Genomic DNA, 18,460 nt, shown 5'->3' with positions numbered 1-18,460 from the left:
TGCGGACCCCCTTTAAAGCTTGGCTCAATGTGGCAATCGGCGGGAATGGCTGAGACGGCTCTCGACCGAACTCGTCCTCTGCCGCTCCTCGCGCGGGTCAGGCCGGGACTTGCGAAGCTTCGGGCCACCCACCGTACTACCGACCGGGCGGACCGACGCGATGTCAAGTGGATGTGTGGATGGATGTGTGGATGTGGATGATGAATTGTGGCGTGTGGATTGCAACGGATTGGTCTCACACGGCGTTAGTAATGAGAAGCTGGGGTCGAATGGTTTTGTGCAAGAACATGGCATCCGTCCTAGGGTCGCTCGTGTTGCTCTTGACGATGCAAGGGCTGAGCAGCTATGATTGTCTGGTGCTTACGGGGCCCTTGAAGCTTTGTCGGCGTTGCTGGTGATACTGCAAGGAGAACGATGTCGGTGTAGATTGGGCTTAGCGTCAGTGCCGTTTTTGCCCCTCCATACGTCAGCTATGACGGATGCTTTGTGCCAGTTGAACAAACGGTGGGGCGAAACGGAGGAGAGAAACGGATGGGATAAATGGAGGAGAGAAACGGATGGGATAAATGGAGGGGAGAAACGGAATGGATCGCTGAGAAGAGCGTGCCTGTTGGAGTGTGCAGTTCCGCCTATCTTATGATAGACCGAGGTAAAGAACCAGGCGATGCACTCTGAAACCAATTTGGAATGAAACCACCTAGTATTTATTCATTCCATGTCATGTCTCACAGTCTATCCTAGGAGGCTGAAGTCTGACCGCTCGTCGTATCCAGCAGAAGCCGTCTCCCAAAGAGTGCCCCTCAACGCATGTTGCTGGATCCAGCGTCGAGGGATAAGAACCTTTTTCCTGTCCCTATCTAGTTCATTAAAGTGACTGAAAGTATCAGCGAACCTGTTCCCTACGTCCATCAGGAGAACACGAGCAACGTTGTTGGGCCGAAGGTCGGTCCATGAGGAGCCAAACGCATCCACAAATACCAAGGTAAAGGGCACCTTGGCTTGGCTATCGGGTGTCGAATTACTTCTCTGGGTGTTGAGCGCTCGAGCCAAGTAACTCTTGACGTTTCCAGTCATCAGTAAATGAAACGAACTATGGCGGGAGATGACCACCGTCTCCAGGTTCGGATGGCTGGCCATTAACTTGAAGTTCATGACTGGGCTGCCCAGCGACAACCGACGTAACTTCGGCCAGCACGTGGCCCAGACCTCTGGGGAACCTGACCTGAAAGAGAAGCTATCGCCCACGCTGGTGAATTCTTCGAGGTTGACGAGGGCCTCAAATCCCGGCCGTAGAAGACGCATGAGCGAGTCCCCATCATGCGCGGAACTAACGGCCGCCAGCGGCATATTGATGATCAAGCGCCGCAGGGTCGGTGCAAGGCTGAGGAGGATGCTTTGCACGAGATTGCCAATGATTGAACCAGAGAACCCAAGATCGAGCATGTCACTGCTGGAGACGTGTCCGGGATGCGGAGCTGGCTCGTTGAAGTGGCGGGGCCACGGCCAGTTCGCAGTTGGAGCAGCCTCATCGCCTCGACATAGGCCCAGGAAGAGACTAGTGGGGCGACGAGGGTCGTCTGGAGACAGGCATTCTAAGGCTGCGGCGAAAGCTTGCGCTTGATTCAGGGAGGTTATGTGTGGGCAGGATCGCCACAAGAGCTTCGACGCAAGTTGCGAGACGCTTCGGCAGACGCGCGTAAGGGCGAGGAGGCACTTGGTGTTCTCATGGGATGACGGTAGGATCGCATCTGGATTACTGGGAGCTAGTGACTCGATAATAAGGAAGAGAAGTTCCTGGGGCAGCCTTGGCTGAGGGGCATCATTTGCGCGGGGTGACTCCATGGTGTTGGAATGAGGATATGGTTATGTTATCGTGGCCATCGTGCGGCAATTGAGCTGGAGTAGAGGGACAAGGAGACAGCTGACCGTCACTTACGGAGTCTCGGCGGCAAAGCCGGTCTACTATTGGAGGAGCTGGAACACAGGTGGCATCATTTAAAACGGTGATTTATGAAGGATGCGGAGCCGTGAGAGACCCACCGCTCTAAAAGCGGCACTCTTGAGCCGACGGAAAGGAGCCGGAGAGAGAAGCAGGAAACATGAAACATGGAGTCGTGCCAGTTCCACGGGCAATTGCATGACGGCATCCATGCTGACGTCGTTCGGTTCGTCTGGCCAGCATTGTGGTGAATTGCGTGCGTGCATCTCATCTCCTTTCTCCCTCGATCTCGACGGCAAACCGAGACTTCACACTCGAACCCACCCACTCACTCGGCCTCAGCCCCCAAGCCACGATGGAAAACCGTCGTTAGAGAATTGGCAGGCCAAAAAGCAAAGGAGAGAAGAAGCAAAACTAAAACCCGGAGATGGCCTCTCGTTGGCCAGGCCGGTGTGACGACATGGGGGGTTCCTCGTCGGGGGCGGGGTCCGTGGCCGGCTGCCGGGGGGCCATGCTCCCCAGGCCGGTGGGAGCGGGCCTGATTGGGCCGTGCTGGAGCCCATTTGCAGCGTCAGTGGTGATTGGAGTTTTAGAGTGGGTGTGAAGTGAGGAGTGTGGTAGGGAGGGGGGGCTTTCTCCTCCCTTGCTTTGAGGGCGTGCCAGGGCGAAGTTCCATAGCCGGCTGTGATATCATGGTTGGTCGGTGGTGGATGCGACTGTGATATGACGGATACGGAGCGGATGTGATGGGCGACGGATGACTGGTGCCTCCTCCGACGATGCCTAGTGGGAGCTGAACAACTGCCGACCGATGAAAATGCGGAAGCTGCAGGCTCCCAAACAAACAAACAACAAGACGACAGGCATAGGCCAGCAACTGGCTTGCGACGTCAAGAGCCGGCGGTTTGTATGGCTGGAATGCAAGCCAATTCCATCCGGGTCCTGGAAATTGTGCAGCTGCATCTCCAGTGGGTGAAGCTCGGACGGCCTATCAATAGGTGCCCAGCTGCTCCGCCCCACGGGAGGTGCCCACTGTACTGTGTCCCTGGAAGAGGATCAGCGCGCTGAGATCCGCGGGAGCACAGCGAACGGCCGCGCCCACGCACTCATCTTGCGGTACCTGGCGTGGCCCGCTGCGGCGCTAATGCACCCGGAGCACCCACCCTGCGCCGCCGCAGCAGCAAGGGTTTTTTACGGCCTCCACTTGCGCTCCCCCTAAAACGCTAAAGTTGAGCACCGCTGGGTAGCTTTCCCCCTGGCTGCCGCAGTGGTGGCATGAGACGCATCCGTGGATTGGACTATCGTCGGGACGGGCTTAGTTAGCAACTTAGGCAGCACGACGACTGCAAGCGGACGACGTTTGCACCCTCGCGTGCTGGAAGAAGAAAGCACATTCGTTTCGCACGTACTTTGGTATTAGAGGTATAGTGGGTGGTCCTGGTACGTATTACCGGTATTGCTGGTATTATTAGTGCCTGGTCCGTGGGTTAGATTGCCTGTCACCTCCTCCACACCTCATCATCCATTCCTCGCCTCCATCACTTCCTCCCGCTCCCTCCTCGCGTTTCCTTCCCTCCAGACGACTTGCTCATCCTAAGACATCCCGACACAACAAGACAAGATTGACGCTTGTGTCTGTCTTTGCGTCGCTTGTGTGTCTCTGCCGGTCTCACCTCGTCGCACTCGCCCTCCCAGTTCTTTTGTCTCGCCGTGCACTCTCCGTCAAGCCATCCTTCCCACCTCCCGCCCACTTCCGTCGCGCGAACCCTCATTCCAGTCCGCCCGCCTCACCAAACCATCGCGTCCCGCATCGCCACCAACAGCCCCCCGATTTCTCTTCGACATCTCTTCGATCATCGCCTGCCCCTCGTCGTTCTCTTTGCGCGTTCGCATTTCGCTGCTGCAGCCCATCGTTCGAGCCAACGCACGTCGTCGCTATCTCATTGGACACCATCCATCCCCTGGTCCTGGTCAGTGGCTGCAGAGGAGCTGAGACAGCAAAATCCATCCCCTGGAACTGCTGCTTCTGTCTGCAACGGCTTCGTGTTTCCGGTTCCTACATAACGAACCATTTTCTCCCTGTCATCATTTCCAACCGACTCAGACTATCTCGAGGCCAATCGAATTTGCCAAATCGTCAATCCATCAATTGCGGACCAACCGTTCCAGCCGTGGTTGACCGCACACCGCGATGAGGTAGAGGACCTCGTTGCTCTGCCGGTCTTTCCCGACTTCTACGCGACAACTCGATATGCTGTTTGGTCACGTCTATCAGCGTGTCTAAACGGACCCGACAAGACATCTCCAGATTTCCATCTGTTTGGACCTGTTAGGTTTAACACCTTGCACATCCATGTGATAGCTCGCTTCGTCCATCTCGGAACCGCAAACATCTTCCGCCTGGTGTCTTGAGTAACTGATCGAGTCGTCGACTATAATCTCCACCAATCTACACCTTGCTTCTTTTACACGGCGAACCGGCCGTGTAGGTAATTTTTCTCGATCCGACAGCTGGAACTGTTTCATTACTCTGCATTTGCGCTGTCTACACTGGCTGGCCCGCTTGAAGTACACTCATCCTCCGCAGCTCCCTATCGAAGAGCTTCTGGACTTTCTACCTTACAATAATCGATAACAGCCAACCAGCATTTCCTTAGTTACCATGGACTCATCTCAGGCCCACCCCTACGAGAGGTCGCGACCCTCCTATCCTCGCACCGCCTCTCGATCCTCCACCAGCACCACAAACACCCGAGTTACGTCTCAGAGCGCCAACAGCTCGTCCTCACAAATTGATCCCTCGACTCAGATGGCAGGCTCCCACGCAGCCCATCGCTTCCACAACACAGCTTGCAATCGCGTCTCGTCCCCGCGAAGCACACCCCGGGGGACACCCCGTTTGTCCAGAGAAGCCAGCAACGAGTCAAACCGACAGCAGGCTGTCTCGACTTTCTTACAAGAGAGGCTTCAGAAAGAGCGCCAGGTCGAGAGCGAAAAGTCGGCATGGTCTCGTGCCAATACCGACTTGAGTGCTTCCGTTGAACTCAGCCGGGTCAGTCATGGCTCGCCTACTAAGGGTGGTGAGTCTGATGTGCGCCGGCCGCAGTCAACAACTGGCACTGAGGCGGGCAAGAAGAAGGGCCTTGGTGTCAAGGATATGGAACAGGTAGGGCGCCCGCACACCTTCTTCAGTGACGCGCTGACATGATTAGGTTATTTCGAGTCTTCACAAGCAAAATTTTGACCTGAAGTTGGAACTCTTCCATCGCCGAGAACGACAAACCGTCATGGAGGAACGAATCGAAGGACTCGAGTCCGAAAAGACCCGAGTCGAAGAGATAAATGACAAGTTGGCGCAGGAGTTGGAGAAGCGTGACAAGGCCGTCGAGGAGGCTGTGGCCATGATTGTCACGCTGGAAGCCAAGTTGGAGCAGTTTGCCAAAGAACGCGGCATGGTCCAGCAGATCGAGACCGAGGGGCGATATGCCCTCCAGGCCATTGAGGCGGATTACGAGCATCCCGCCCCCAAGTTCAACGGTCCTAATGTCACCAAGCTTGAGGATGATGCTAAGGTCCTCACCCGTATGCCAAGCTTCCTCTCCGAACGCACCGAAAACACTGAGAACCTGCGGAATGTCTACCTTGGAGTCAGGGGAAGTGTTCTCAGCCTACCGCACGTCTCTGAGGGCGCCGGATATGCGGATAACAACCCTATTGACGGCCTGGCTAGCCCCAGCTTGAGTGTCTTGAGCGAGAGCTCCTTCATCAGCGTGTATGGGCAGAAGGGACACGCAAATGCCGTACCCGGTGAGGTCGATGAACCCCTTTCGCTGGATGGAGTCGATAGCATCCCTGGAAAGGCCAGTGCTATCAAGAGGCCCAAGACCTCAATGGCCAGGGCGGTACCAGCGTCCAACCGACATGCGCGCTCGAACTCGCTCACGAATACCAGCAAGCAGAGGGACTACCAGACCATCACCGATGTCATCGACCCAAGATCTCCATTGCAGCAGATTGAGCGTCTTGATCCTACCTACTCTCAGAAGAGGGCTGAGAACCGCCCTCACAGCCGGGACCAGGATAATGGAGCTGTGTTCGCTGGCCGCGCGGCTAAGTCACCACCAGCCAGGTCCCCGGAACGCAGACGTATGAGAGAGGAGAAGCGGGAGTCACTACGAAGAGTATTGACCGATGCTCCCGGTGGAGTTCGTCTACATGATCTCCCACCCACCCCTGACACAATCTCCACGTCCACATTGAGACGTTTCCAAAACTCCAATGACACTCTCTCAAGGCAGCCAACTGGTCAGCGCAGCTATGACGACTTGTCAGATGCGTCCGGTGACGAGAGGCAGTTCCAAGGAGTGCCACTCGGAGATATGGGGTTGAGTGCGAAGCCATTGGAGAAGGCAAGAGACCTGAACAATAGCGCATATTTCGAGACCCGGGCGCGAGCCATCCAGCGTCCTCGTTCTGCCGACGAGACTACAGTATCTAACCGCAGAGCAAATGACTGGGACAGCGACAGCGACGACTCTGATACCCGGTCGCTTCAATCGAGCCTCGACATCTGGATGCGCGAGAGCGCCAAGCCCGACACAACTGGGCGCATTTCACCGGATCTCTTCAGCTTTCCCAACACCACGTCCAAGGGCGGCTGGGCTGTGGATGCCATGTTTGGCCCTAAGATTGGCCACCCAGGCGGTGTCGCTACAGGTCTTGACCCTCAGAAAATCATCGACATGTTCCCAGTCCAGCCAGAATTGTTCTCGGCGTCACTGCCACCCCCACCTCCTAACAGGAAGTCAAGTCTGCTGGCTCAGACCGGGAACAGCCCAGGAAGGCCATCGACGAAGCGAGGCGTGTCTAAGGCTTCAGGCCGTCGCCCACTCTACGGCCGAAGAAACAGTGATGATGTTCAGACGCCTACTGAGCCAAAGGCTCAGTTGCAGCCACCTCTGCCGGTGCAGCCGCAAGCCGCTGAAAATAGAAAACATTACCCGCCCATTGCAAATCAGCCTGCCCGGAACCCGCTCACCAAGCTGTGGCGTCGATCTTTGGGAGGAGGAACATCGAGCGCCCCGCCAAACCCAACTGAGATGCCTGGGCCACCCCCAGAGGCTCCAAAGACGAATGCCGAGATGGGTGTCCCTTCATGGGTCAGTCGAACAGCTGCAGTGGAGGATGACAGAGACGGCGCTACGCCTCCGCCCATTATGCGGCTCCCACGGCAATCTCGTCACATGTCTGTCGACCTGAGTGCTATGGCAAGAGCCGGATCACAAGATCCGCAAACGCCGAGCACCCCGACGATGCCTGCTTATGTGGGAGAGTTGACGCCGGAGCACCCGATGAGTAGCCCGCGCGTGCCTTCTGCGACGGGCACTAGAAGAAAGTGGCTGCCAGCATTGAGGGCTGCAAGCTTCATGGCCAGAAATGGATAGGGGATCTGGATTGATTAGATAGCATGTCAGTGAATTGGAGGTGCAGATTGTACGATACAGCGGGAGAAGACAGGGGTGGAAGCGACAGGCATTGGATTGTATTATACCCAGGAAAACATTTTATTCTCGTGCCGGTTGCACAGGACGCCTGAGGGCGGAAGCAAAAGGGTTGGGTAGGATATGGGATAAGGATACGGCCGGGGGTTCGTACTGGCAGTATAGATAGATTGGTAGAATCAATTCACATTGACAATATTAGTATTTATATGTAAAGTGTTAAACCAATGGGATAGACGTGACATCTGTGCTCAATTTGTCCTATCAACTTATCTGACCAGTCCCGCCGGCCTCGGCATCGAACCCAACTTCGAAACATATCTACACAGCACCGAACCGAGTCTCGAGAGACCTTATATCTACACCCACTCCCAAGCGGCCGACGTACGCCCAACCCCCAAATCCCCCACCGCCTTCTTAAAGGCGGCGGGCGAGAGGTCGAGGTCATGGTAGGCGCAGCCGCCGCACCGGTCGACGACGGTAACCTCGACGGTGCCGGCGGGCCCGGCGACGCGGATGGAGCGGCCGCAGGGCTTGAGGGAGTCGTAGAGCGGCGCCGACACGGCGACGACAAGGTTGGAGTCGCTGTAAGTCTGCCCGCAAGCTCCCGTGCCGGCGCTCGGGTTGTACCACGTCAGGTCGCCGGCGGTGCGGGCGTGGAGGTTGGTGGGCGCGGCGTGGGTGAAGGGGAGGGCGAGGGCGAGGGCGAGGAGGACGGTGGTGAGGAGAGCGGACATGTTGGTTGTTGGTTGGTGTGGGAGTGTAGGGGAGTTGAGATGTATGTGTATGTTGAGATGCGTGTAAGTGAATGTGACTCGAGGTCAAGTGAGGAAGGCTTGAGCTGATCGTAAAGGAATGACTTGTCTTGATGATAATGGAGAGGAACCAATGCATTTATGGCGAATCCCGGCTGTATTTATATCTGGAAATGCTCTCAGCTTCATCCCTAACCAACGAGATTCACCACCATCTCTCCCCGCAGTCACCCTTCGTGATTCCCAACATCCCATCCGGTGGCACCCCTCCAGCGAGAACCAGCCGGGCCAACGCACAATGCGCACCGCAGAACCGCTAAACAAACGGACTAATCAGGGCAGGGCCCCGGGGGCGCCGCACAGGCGGGATGGGGATGCTACGATGTGAGGGTTGGTGATGGACGGCACCCACAGAATGGTGTTGGTGGGTTGGCGGTTTGGGATATGCTGTGGAGGCGGCGCCGGGAGGTGGGGCCGCTTCTGACAAGTGCCTTGCAGGGCGGTTTTGAATTGAGTGATGGGGTTGTACGTTGTTGGGAGTGGTTAGGAAGAGGATGACTGCGTATGGGTGCTTGTGCTTGACCAGGCGTTGGGGTGTTGTCGCCATTGTGTGGCAGACGCGAGATGATTCACTGGTAGATTCCATATTAGCCTCTGGAAAGGAGAAGTCAATATCAAAACAACAAGTAGATCCTTTGGTAGATTCCTGGTCGAGGACTTGATATGCATCTGTCTAGTTCCACGTGCGCCTGTCAACCCGTCTCAAAACCTGTAACTCTACATCTGACAGCCAACGTGCTGCAAAGCGCAGTGCCACTTCCAAGGGAATGCCAGTCTCAAAGTATGTAGCTCATACAGTCTGCTAATGCAGGCACTTCCATCTTGTTCCTGGAGGAGCTGACGTGTCGCGGATACCGTGACGTCGCACGGTAGACACACCGGGGAGCCGGCTTCAGCGGAGGATCGCACCACATGGTCTGGGTCGATTCCGAGAGGGTTTGGAATGAGGGGTAATGGGTGACATATGACTGTGGTAAGGCTGACTTCATGGATGAGCCTTCGTCGTCCACTGTTGTCTTGATGCTTCTCGTTTTCGTAGATGGGGCTACAAACTAACGAATTTTGATCGGACCTGATAGTGTGAACGAGCTGCCACTGCACATGATCAAAATTGAGCTAAGGATGAAGCTAATTCAAGTATGGCTTGAACTATGTATGAAACCGAGTAAAATACCGGTGAAGCGAGCAGCGAAGTCGGAACATGAAGTGTCCAGGGTGACTTGAGGCTGACGAACACATCTGGGGAACTGACTGACCTGTCAGCCAACTACCGAGACAACCCTCTTTTCTAGTGAACGTGGAATTGTCGGACCTGCATAAAATTCGGTGCAATGGATCTCAGTGAGATTCCCTGAGCCCGTGGTTCCTGGGAGCTGGGTAGGATCTGCTACCCTAGGAAGTGAAGCCGTATAATGTGGCTGATATGTTCCCATGATGGAGTCGCGTTGCAACACGTCGAATTCAGAAACACTGGCACGCTATAGGCCTGTGACTTGAAAGGGTTGAGTTGTATGGGGAGAAGGGAACTGCATGCGGAGGATGGTCGAGGAACCGTCATCTCTCCGTCATTCTTCCGCCTCCGCATCCAGCTCAACCCGTCCATCTCGCGTCACCTGTCTCTAACTCGAAGCCAAGGAAACACAATCCCGAGACACCTTCACATAGCCTTTTTCGTTCCTGGCACCCGATGCAAGGGGGACAGCAGAGCCATGGCGTAATGTGCAACCTGATCGGACGAACCAAACAAAAGAGAGTGCCTGGACACGAGAAGTACGCAAGCACGCAAGGTAAGCTGAGCCTCACCTACATATAATGAAACGCGGGGGCGGACTGTATCCATCTGCGATTGGATCGGCGCTCGTGTTGAAAGCCTCGAGAATGGGCGCGCTGCAGCTGCAGGTCGGGACAACTCGAGATGATATTGTCTCAGTGGAGGAAATAGCTCCCGGGTGAGGCACATCTTCGCGTATTGACGGATAATTGGTGCAAGGTCATTTTTATTGAATCGTCTTACTTGACTTGACCGGGTTATGACAGAACTCGAGGCTGATTGTCGTGCGTTGGTTTTACTTGGATCTCACCGGGATCACGCTCCACACCGGCGTGGAGAGCTCAATGGCCCGCATATGGAGCTGGGAATATCACAGGTGGCGTGTAAGCATTTGATCAACGCCCACGGATCCCCTCAGCTCATGGCGATGAGGCTCTCAGATGGAGTGCTTTGCTGGGAAATGTCAATCCACGCGACTCTATTCAAGATCATAACTTCATTGGTGCTTGTCAAAGACGGAAATCCTCGAGCATGTCGTTCGAGCTGAGATGACCCTTTGACTCCGCCATGACCCAGTCTATTGGAGGCGTGGGATTTCCAGCCTCATGGGGCTTCGTCGTCAGATTAATTGATGCCCCTCTCCGGTTGCTGCATCGGGTAGTGAGGACGGGAACACAGGATTGGCTCCACTGAATACGATATACTATATAACTGGCAATGGTGACGCCGTAATTATGTGGATAAACACAGTGCTCGAGGACCTGAACGACGTGACAGCCCATACGGACAGAGATCATCATGATCCACACCCTGCCGCTGCACCGGGCGGCGTACCTCGTGCTATGCCTCTTTTCGACTGTGTCTTTCGCGAGAGTCTTCCTTACCAGACGGGATGCTTTGACCTCCTGTCTCGCCGACGCCCGCGTCCCGTTTTCGGTCAAGAATTCGACCGAGTGGACCCAAGACACCAAGCCGTACAATCTTCGCCTGGCTTACACGCCAGCTGCCGTCGCCGTCCCGACGTCCATTGACGAGATCAAGGCGGCGGTTTCGTGCGGAGTCAAGAATGGTGTGCGGGTGAGTGCCAAGGGCGGCGGCCACGGCTATGGCTCGTTTGCCCTTGGCGGCGAAGATGGTCACCTTGTGATTGCGCTTGATCGCATGTATCGGGTCACCTTGAATGACGACGGGACAGCAACGGTGCAACCTGGGGCAAGACTCGGCCATGTTGCTGTGGAATTGTTCAACCAGGGCCGCAGAGCCATCGCTCATGGATCATGCCCTGGGTAAGCCATCCCTCGCACTAGAGATCATAAGCTAATCATGTAGTGTTGGCATTTCCGGCCACAGCTTGCACGGTGGCTATGGGTTTGCTTCACGAACTCATGGTCTCGCTGTGGACTGGTTGATCGGTGCAAAGGTAGTTCTTGCCGATGGCTCTCTTGTCCACTGCTCCGCGACCCAGAATCAGGATTTGTTCTGGGCGCTTCGTGGCGCTGGCTCATCCTTTGGCATCGTGGCGGAACTCGAGTTTGATACCTTCGAAGCGCCCGACAAAGTCACACCCTTCAGCATAGAATTGAATTGGAGTGAAGATGAGGCGGTCGTCGGCATCAAAGCCCTCCAGGACATCGCGGCAGATGCTTCCAAGGAATTGAACATGCAGATTTACATGGCGCCGGGAGGTCAGACCATTCAAGGCGTGTACTACGGAGACCAGAATGGCCTCAACGCAGCGCTTCGACCTTTGCTGGACGATATTGACACGCAGATCTCAGAGGCGAGCACGATAGGGTGGATTGAGGGACTGGAGCATTTCGCCGACGGCCAGGAACTCGACCAGACGTACCCTTACGATGCGGTAGGTTGCCATAGTCTGTTGGCAGACTGGACTAACACTTTATAGCATACCACATCATATAAGAGCAGCTTAATGACGCATGCCCTCACACAGGGCCAGATTGAGTCGTTCATGTCGGCCGTCTTCACGAATCTGAACGACCCCTCGGCCCGTCATTCGTGGTTCATCCTCCTTAACCTCCACGGCGGAGCCAACTCAGTAGTCGCAGAAGTGCCCCCCTACGAAACCGCATACGTGCACCGCGATAAGTTGCTCCTGTACCAGTTTTCAGACCGTGGGTCCGACGGCGTGTACCCTGAAGAAGGGTTTGCCCTTCTCAAGGGGTTCAGGGAGAGCGTCACAGGGTCGATGGCGGCCGGGGAGTGGGGCATGTATGCGAACTATCTGGATACCGAATTGGATTCCGAGACTGCGCAGAAGCTGTATTGGGGAGATAACCTGCCGAGACTGCGGCAGATCAAGGCCGCGGTGGATCCGGGTGATGTTTTCTGGAACCCTCAAGGAGTCCGCCCGGCAATATGATGTGCCCGGGATTGCAAGTGTTGGATCATGATTAAACAATGGATGTTCGTACAGACATGAAATTCGCCGATGAAGTGAATCAAGTCCCGAAATTGCCCGGAGCCGCCTCCAGAAGGATGTCACAGTGAAGGGTTTCAATTGTACTTGGGTGCCCTGACTCAGTTATTGGGAGACCCTTGGATGGCGGCGCCAATACTTAGGGCGATCCGTAAACTATCTGCTGGACTTTCAGGGGACCAAGCCAAGGGCGACATTAAATCCATCTGGAACGCCAAGGATATTGGATGGCGTTCCACAGATGCCATGTTTTGGACGCCGATTCGACCAGCCGCGTCGTCATTAAGAACACCCCGCGCCCACCAGCTTTCTCCCAGGTCACCAAAATGGATATCGACAACTGGCAGGCGAATAGGATCAGGAACAGCCGCTATCTGCAAGATGGGACGGTGAAGCCTTGGCCATGGGGGATCCAGGTCCAGATCCTCGGGGCAGAGGGCTGCGGGCGACACAGCGTGCTCAATCGGGTAGGTCGACTTCATGATGGCAACGCACAGAGCTAATGCGCAACAGATATGTCTGGACGAATTCGTCGAGAATTACAAGGTCACCTCGGGCTGCAATACTGCTTGCAAGCAAGCTCACATCCGCGGCCAGTCTTGCGACATCTGGTTCGACACTCCAGTCTCGTTGACGTCGTTCGGCGACGGCTACCCTCTCAGCAAGCAAGAGCACTTCTCCTGGATTACGCGCGGCATCCGAGACAGCGACGCTCTCATCCTGGCATACGACCTCTCAGACGCCCGAAGTTTCCAGGTCCTTTGCGAGTTCTGCGCTCGGTGCGAACTCGAGGGCGTTGGCGTCGCGCCCGGAACCAGCCTTCCCTGCCTAATCATCGGCACGAAGACCGACCTCCCGAATCAAGTCCACGTCGAAGATGGCTGGAGGTTGGCAAAGCGCCTGGGCGGCAGCTTTGTCATGTGCTGTGCCAAGGATGGCCAGGGGTTCTCGGAGCTGATCGAGGAAGCTGTCGGACCGGTCATCGAGGCGCGGACGAGACTGATGCGGGAGAGTGAGGATAATCTGGGAGAAGCCATTAGGCATCTCATGGCCCAGACAATAGTTCGACGGCCGAGTCTAAGAAAGAAGCTCAGTTTTCGTCGCCGAGGACGAGAGCCGGAACTCCGTCGGCCGGTGACGAGAGCGCGATGTTCTGGCGCGCCGCCGCGGTGGACAATGAGGCGACTGATTAGCCCGCCGCCTTGGGCGATTTCCAGAGGGACGAGCTCGGATTCGAATGAGAGTGACACTACTCTCGTAGAGTTATGTCCTCCGGAGTATCAATTACCAGTGGACTTGGTCGAGCCAGCCGCGACAGGCTGGGCACCGAAGTTTTGACGCGGGCTAGAAACATTTAGACACGGGACGGGACGGGACGGATCGGCGATAAGTGGAGCCCGACGGAGACGGACCCGGAGCGGGTCATTGAACGACCGGAGTCGCAATCATCACGTTGGGAAACGCCGACAGGGTTGGGACCCAGACAAGGACTGCAGGCAATTGCGGCGCGGGAATATGCTTTGTCGACAAGCTTGGAGAGTTGGGGTACGGCGCATTCTGGTGAGCGGGGTCTGCTCAAATTGGAGAAGTTTGGATTTGGAGATGATTTTAGTGCCCAAGGCAGAGAGGGCCATTTAATTTAGCCTTTGGAGCAGAACCGTCAATCCCCCGTCTTTCGGGACTAATTTAATAAATGCCACGGTATCGTTTGCGCGACGCATTAGTTGGTGGATGAATAGGTGAATGCGTCAATGATGTGAAGCCTAAACGGCTTCGTCGGCACAGTAACACGGACAAAAGTCCTCAAAAACTTTGCTAGTCCGCGTCGACGGCTAATCTCTCTTTGTCGGATTTGTCCACGTCCTCGTCAGCAAGGTTTAGCCCCCAACATCGCGGGCCTTGTTTCTCCTTCTGGAAAGCCCAGATGCAATCTTGCATGTCGGCTTCTGGTCAAACGGCCGCACTGCCGTGGATCCCGTCGAACCGCCTGTTGGGTGAGTGCCACTAGGGAAGCTTGGCAACCCATCCACACGGGAGCCCGGCGCAACTTCTGGCTGCAGGATTGTCCGGACAAGGGTTCGAGAAAGGGGGACGATCTCGAGCCAGAAGATGGGGGTTCGCTGGACGCGCCTTGCCCGGCTGGGACGCTGCGGGGGAGGACTCGTTGAGATGCTCGCCTGGGGTATACGAAATCGTGCAGGCGCCACGGTCGGCAGATCCATCGGCCGACGGGCGTCTTGGGATTGCGCAAGTCCCATTAAAGATAAGTTTGCAGGCTTGAGGTGAGGGGAAAGAGGGCGGCCATGTCAGCGCCGGCGAGATATCGAAGCCCTTTCGGCCTGACGTCCCGGCCTGCCTGCAGGATGATAGTCGTCATCGTATGCCATCCATCTCTTGGGCCGGTTCTTTGTTTAATCCAATGCCATTTTGAAACCCGCTTGGCGGACGCCGGTCAGATGTCACCCTCCGCCGGTGAGATGGATGCGACGCTGTGGTTGCGACGCTGCCCTCTCAACAAGCGACATTGCATTGATCCCAGGATGCGAGGGTTTGTCGAGCAGCGCGCAGGGTACATTGGATATGAAAAATCCCCGTCTGTGCAGCGGCGCATCCAAGACAATTGGAAGCCTCCCAACGCCCAGATTTTCGACATGGCGATATATCTCAGTGGTGAACTTGGCGTCAATCTTGATGTCGCCACTCCGCCCGTAGTCAGCGCTGTGGAGAGGGCCGAACAAGCATCACCTAGCGCTTGGCAAACAGCGCGCAGCGTCCGGAAATAAGCTTAATTGGATGTTTGTTAGTGCCGATGGCCAGAAACGAAATTGAGTACGAAGTACGTACTTGTGAGCTAAATCCGACTTCTCGAGGTGCGAAATTGTCAGACGAGATATCGCGAACGTGTGCCAACATTTCGTAAAAATAGACGGCGGGCTGCAGCATCTAGCTGGGAGGCTGCTTGGGGCGTATCAGCTACGCACCTGCCGGCTGACAGTCTGTCTGTCTCACAGTGACGGCAACCGAATAGGCGGCCCTCGGCCAAATTCAAAGACACGGGAAGGAATCACAGACAAAGAAATGGCTTCGTGACTGGGTGTTTCAGCCAGCCGGGCCGTCGTCAATAGAAACCAAGACAGGAGGGAACAAAGAAACCCGGCATCGCCAACACCACGAAAACCAACATCCACACTCGCCCAGGGCATCACAAATCAAAGCCACACGCTGCCACAACCGCCAGCCCTGCAGCCCGCAATGCTCGTCCATGCCGTCGCATCCGCGGCCCTCGCCAGCCTCGCAACCGCGCAGCAGCAGCACAACTACGCGTACCCGCCCATCCCCTGCGGAGCTCGCTCGCTGCCCGACTGCCCTGCAGACGCCTTCTGCGTTCCCGACCAGCCTGGTTCGGGTTCGTGCGCCTTTCGCAACACTTACCAGCCCTGTGGCGGCTTCACGATGGAGCCGAGCCTGTGCGGACGGCCCGCCGACGTGTGCGTCGACGACCCGCGTACCCCCGAGAGCTGCGGCATGGCCTGCGATGCCCCCGGGATCTGCCTGGCGCCCGAGCTGTCGGAGTGCGAGGGTGACCAGGATTGCCCCGAGGGCCTGTGGTGCTACGTGTGGGAGAAGAAGGGGTGCAAGGATGATGACTGCAGCAAGGTGTGCCTTTGAATCGTGGCTCGGAGACATGTGAAGCGTCTTAGACACACAATTGTGACTTGAGGTTCAATTTCAATTATAACCTGTTAACTTGCAAGGCCTTGTATCCAGTCTTCCCGTTCCCCCGTCATGGTAAGGGCCACCCGGCCCATGTATGACAAAAGGTCCCGTAAATCCCTGGGCCCGTTCCCGATTCGCATATCCCATGGCGGCATTAGACAAAAAGCACCGCTTATCCCATATATACAACATTTGTGCCACATCGCATGCAAGGCCCCGCTCGCTTAGACGGTGTATCGGAAGAAGGTAGCGTTGTCGCCACGGTCCTGCTCCATCTCCTTCTCGGCGCGGGTGTACTCCTCGGGAGCCTTGTGGGTGAGGTCGCGCCGGGCGTTCTCGCGGCGCAGGTACCAGGTCATGTAGATGCTGAGGATGCAGCTCATCGAGGTGGAGGCGAGCAGGGTGCCGTGGCCCGACTTGTAGTGGGGGAGATCGGACTTGCGGTAGACAAAGCCAGCGACGGCGCCGCCGAGGTTACCCTGTCCATGTTAGTACAAATGGAGGTCTAATGCAAGGGGTGGAACTTACGAAGCCGACGTGCATGGCGATACCGACACCTCGCTTCAGAGAGCCGCCGATGTTGTTGCCGTTCCAGGCGACACCCTGGGGAACGTTGGGGTAGATACCTGAGGTGACCAGGAAGCAGGCGACGTACTTGGCACCGTTGCTCTCGGTACCCAGAAGGATGGCAAAGCCGGTCATGCTAGTCTGGCTGTTAGCGCTGGGTTTATTTCTTTGAGGCTACTGGGTCACTCACGCAACAAGGCAGAATCCGATCATGTAGAGACCACGCTGGCCGTGCTTATCAGCAGCGAAGCCACCGCCGACGGTGAAGAGGCAAGCAACGACGTAGGGAGGGACGGTCATGAGCTGGGCCTTCTCGTTGGTGTAGCCGAGACTGGCGACAATGCTGGGCAGGAAGATGGAGATGGAGTAGAGAGGGGTGTAAATGCCAATGGTGATCAACATGTGGACGTAGATCTTCCAGTCCTTGAAGGCATCCTTCATGAACTTCATCTCAAACCTGTCGGACAGGACGGAGCGGTCTTCCTCGAGGCGGCGGATAACCTCCTTGCGATCCTTGTCGTCCAGGAACTTGGCAGTGTCGGGGTAGTCGTACATGACGAAGAAGGCCATGACAGCTAACTGGATTAGCGAGTGTCTTGCGAGTGTACGACATTGCACATACCGAAGACAAAGGTGATGAGACCCTCGAGGATGAAGATCCAGGCCCAGCCGTTGAGTCCACCAACACCGTCCATCTCCATGATGCCACGGGCGAGGAGACCACCGAAGGCACCGGCGGCAGTGGCGGCAGAGAAGAAGATGGCCATGCGGAGACCGCACTCGTGGCGCTTATACCACATGGTGATGCTGTTCGCGTTAGCTTCCTCACTCCACATGGAGAGCTGGCGGGATGTAACGTACTAGTAGGTGATACCGGGGAAGAGACCACCCTCGGAGAGACCCAGGGCCATGCGAACACCGAGGAGACCCTCGAAGCTGTGGACGGCACCCATGACCATGGTCATGGCGGACCAGGCGATCATGATGGACGGAATCCAGAGTGACGGGCGCCACTTCTTCATGGCAATGTTGGAGGGAATCTCAGCGGCGACGTAGAAGGGGAAGAAGATGGACACGGCGATCTGATCGATTAGCATTTCGAAGCATTGTCATCGACGGGGTTCATCTTACATTGTAGTCCCACTTGCCGGTCATGTCGAGATCTTCCTCGAGGCCAGCGAGCTTGGCGTTGCCGATGTTGGCACGATCAAGGAAGGACAGGAGGTAGAGCAGGGCGAGGAACGGCAGCAGACGGCTGTCCATCTTGCGGAGAAGGCGGCTGGTGGCCTTCTTGTCGTAGATTTCATCAGAGGCATCCTCGTGGAGCGAGACGGCCTTGTCGTAGTCGACCTTCTCCATGGACGAAGCGTCGTTGGAGACGGGCTCCGTCTTGTGTTCGTGGAGCATGATTGCAGCAGTTGTGTCTTCTTGTGATGAGAAGCTCACTCTCCGATATGAGGGAAGGAATATGGGAGGGGAGGAAGAAGGTTCTGAGTATGAAGCAGAAGAGGGAGGAGGAGGAGGAATGAAGAGAAGATGAGAGAGGAAGCGGATGCTTTGGTCTGGGGTTTCACTGTCGAAAGTCTGGGGAAGAGCGAGCCTATTTGAATGAAACTGGACGGGTCTGGGGGAGGTGGAGGATCAGAGTATGGAGTATACTTCCCCAGATCATGTCGGGACCGGACCAGGCTGTGGTGGCCGCCAGAAAGC

General features: G+C 56.2%; 8 protein-coding genes across 8 annotated transcripts; 5 read left to right on the top strand and 3 right to left on the bottom strand.

Annotated features, from left to right (window-relative positions):
- Positions 1-657: 657 nt before the first annotated feature.
- On the bottom strand, positions 658-1,924 carry BGZ61DRAFT_449729 (uncharacterized protein). The gene has a single exon (XM_046245648.1). The coding sequence runs from the start codon at positions 1,840-1,842 to the stop codon at positions 733-735; it is 1,110 nt and encodes a 369-aa protein (XP_046105227.1). The 5' UTR covers positions 1,843-1,924; the 3' UTR covers positions 658-732.
- A 2,677-nt stretch (positions 1,925-4,601) lies between these two features.
- BGZ61DRAFT_531531 (uncharacterized protein) lies at positions 4,602-7,383 on the top strand (the record flags this gene model as incomplete). Its single annotated transcript, XM_046253717.1, has 2 exons — positions 4,602-5,105; positions 5,152-7,383. 2 exons carry the CDS (start codon positions 4,602-4,604, stop codon positions 7,381-7,383), a joined length of 2,736 nt encoding a protein of 911 aa, XP_046105226.1.
- A 416-nt stretch (positions 7,384-7,799) lies between these two features.
- Positions 7,800-8,177, bottom strand: BGZ61DRAFT_531530 (RlpA-like double-psi beta-barrel-protein domain-containing protein-containing protein; the record flags this gene model as incomplete). The annotated part of the gene is made up of 1 exon (XM_046253716.1): positions 7,800-8,177. One exon carries the CDS (start codon positions 8,175-8,177, stop codon positions 7,800-7,802), a length of 378 nt encoding a protein of 125 aa, XP_046105225.1.
- Positions 8,178-10,824: 2,647 nt separating this feature from the next.
- On the top strand, positions 10,825-12,409 carry BGZ61DRAFT_531529 (uncharacterized protein; the record flags this gene model as incomplete). The annotated part of the gene is made up of 3 exons (XM_046253715.1): positions 10,825-11,312; positions 11,356-11,887; positions 11,933-12,409. The coding sequence occupies 3 exons, from the start codon at positions 10,825-10,827 to the stop codon at positions 12,407-12,409; spliced, it is 1,497 nt and encodes a 498-aa protein (XP_046105224.1).
- Positions 12,410-12,792: 383 nt separating this feature from the next.
- Positions 12,793-14,203, top strand: BGZ61DRAFT_505576 (P-loop containing nucleoside triphosphate hydrolase protein; the record flags this gene model as incomplete). Its single annotated transcript, XM_046251840.1, has 2 exons — positions 12,793-12,933; positions 12,980-14,203. The coding sequence occupies 2 exons, from the start codon at positions 12,793-12,795 to the stop codon at positions 13,802-13,804; spliced, it is 966 nt and encodes a 321-aa protein (XP_046105223.1). The 3' UTR covers positions 13,805-14,203.
- Positions 14,204-14,769: 566 nt separating this feature from the next.
- On the top strand, positions 14,770-15,249 carry BGZ61DRAFT_476983 (uncharacterized protein; the record flags this gene model as incomplete). Its single annotated transcript, XM_046248848.1, has 1 exon — positions 14,770-15,249. The coding sequence occupies one exon, from the start codon at positions 14,770-14,772 to the stop codon at positions 15,247-15,249; it is 480 nt and encodes a 159-aa protein (XP_046105222.1).
- A 469-nt stretch (positions 15,250-15,718) lies between these two features.
- Positions 15,719-16,135, top strand: BGZ61DRAFT_531527 (uncharacterized protein; the record flags this gene model as incomplete). Its single annotated transcript, XM_046253714.1, has 1 exon — positions 15,719-16,135. The coding sequence occupies one exon, from the start codon at positions 15,719-15,721 to the stop codon at positions 16,133-16,135; it is 417 nt and encodes a 138-aa protein (XP_046105221.1).
- Positions 16,136-16,280: 145 nt separating this feature from the next.
- BGZ61DRAFT_219395 (major facilitator superfamily domain-containing protein) lies at positions 16,281-18,277 on the bottom strand. Its single transcript, XM_046238084.1, has 6 exons — positions 17,882-18,277; positions 17,612-17,832; positions 17,373-17,557; positions 16,941-17,325; positions 16,712-16,886; positions 16,281-16,662 (listed from the first exon to the last, which is right to left on the bottom strand). The coding sequence occupies exons 1-6, from the start codon at positions 18,155-18,157 to the stop codon at positions 16,408-16,410; spliced, it is 1,497 nt and encodes a 498-aa protein (XP_046105220.1). The 5' UTR covers positions 18,158-18,277; the 3' UTR covers positions 16,281-16,407.
- Between the last annotated feature and the right edge of the window lie 183 nt (positions 18,278-18,460).

This window comes from Ilyonectria robusta (assembly GCF_021365365.1).
Source record: "Ilyonectria robusta strain PMI_751 chromosome Unknown BGZ61scaffold_8, whole genome shotgun sequence".
NCBI classification, from domain to species: Eukaryota; Fungi; Ascomycota; class Sordariomycetes; order Hypocreales; family Nectriaceae; genus Ilyonectria; species Ilyonectria robusta.
Note: the sequence above shows the minus strand (reverse complement) of the source record. Positions and strands in the feature narration are given on the sequence as shown.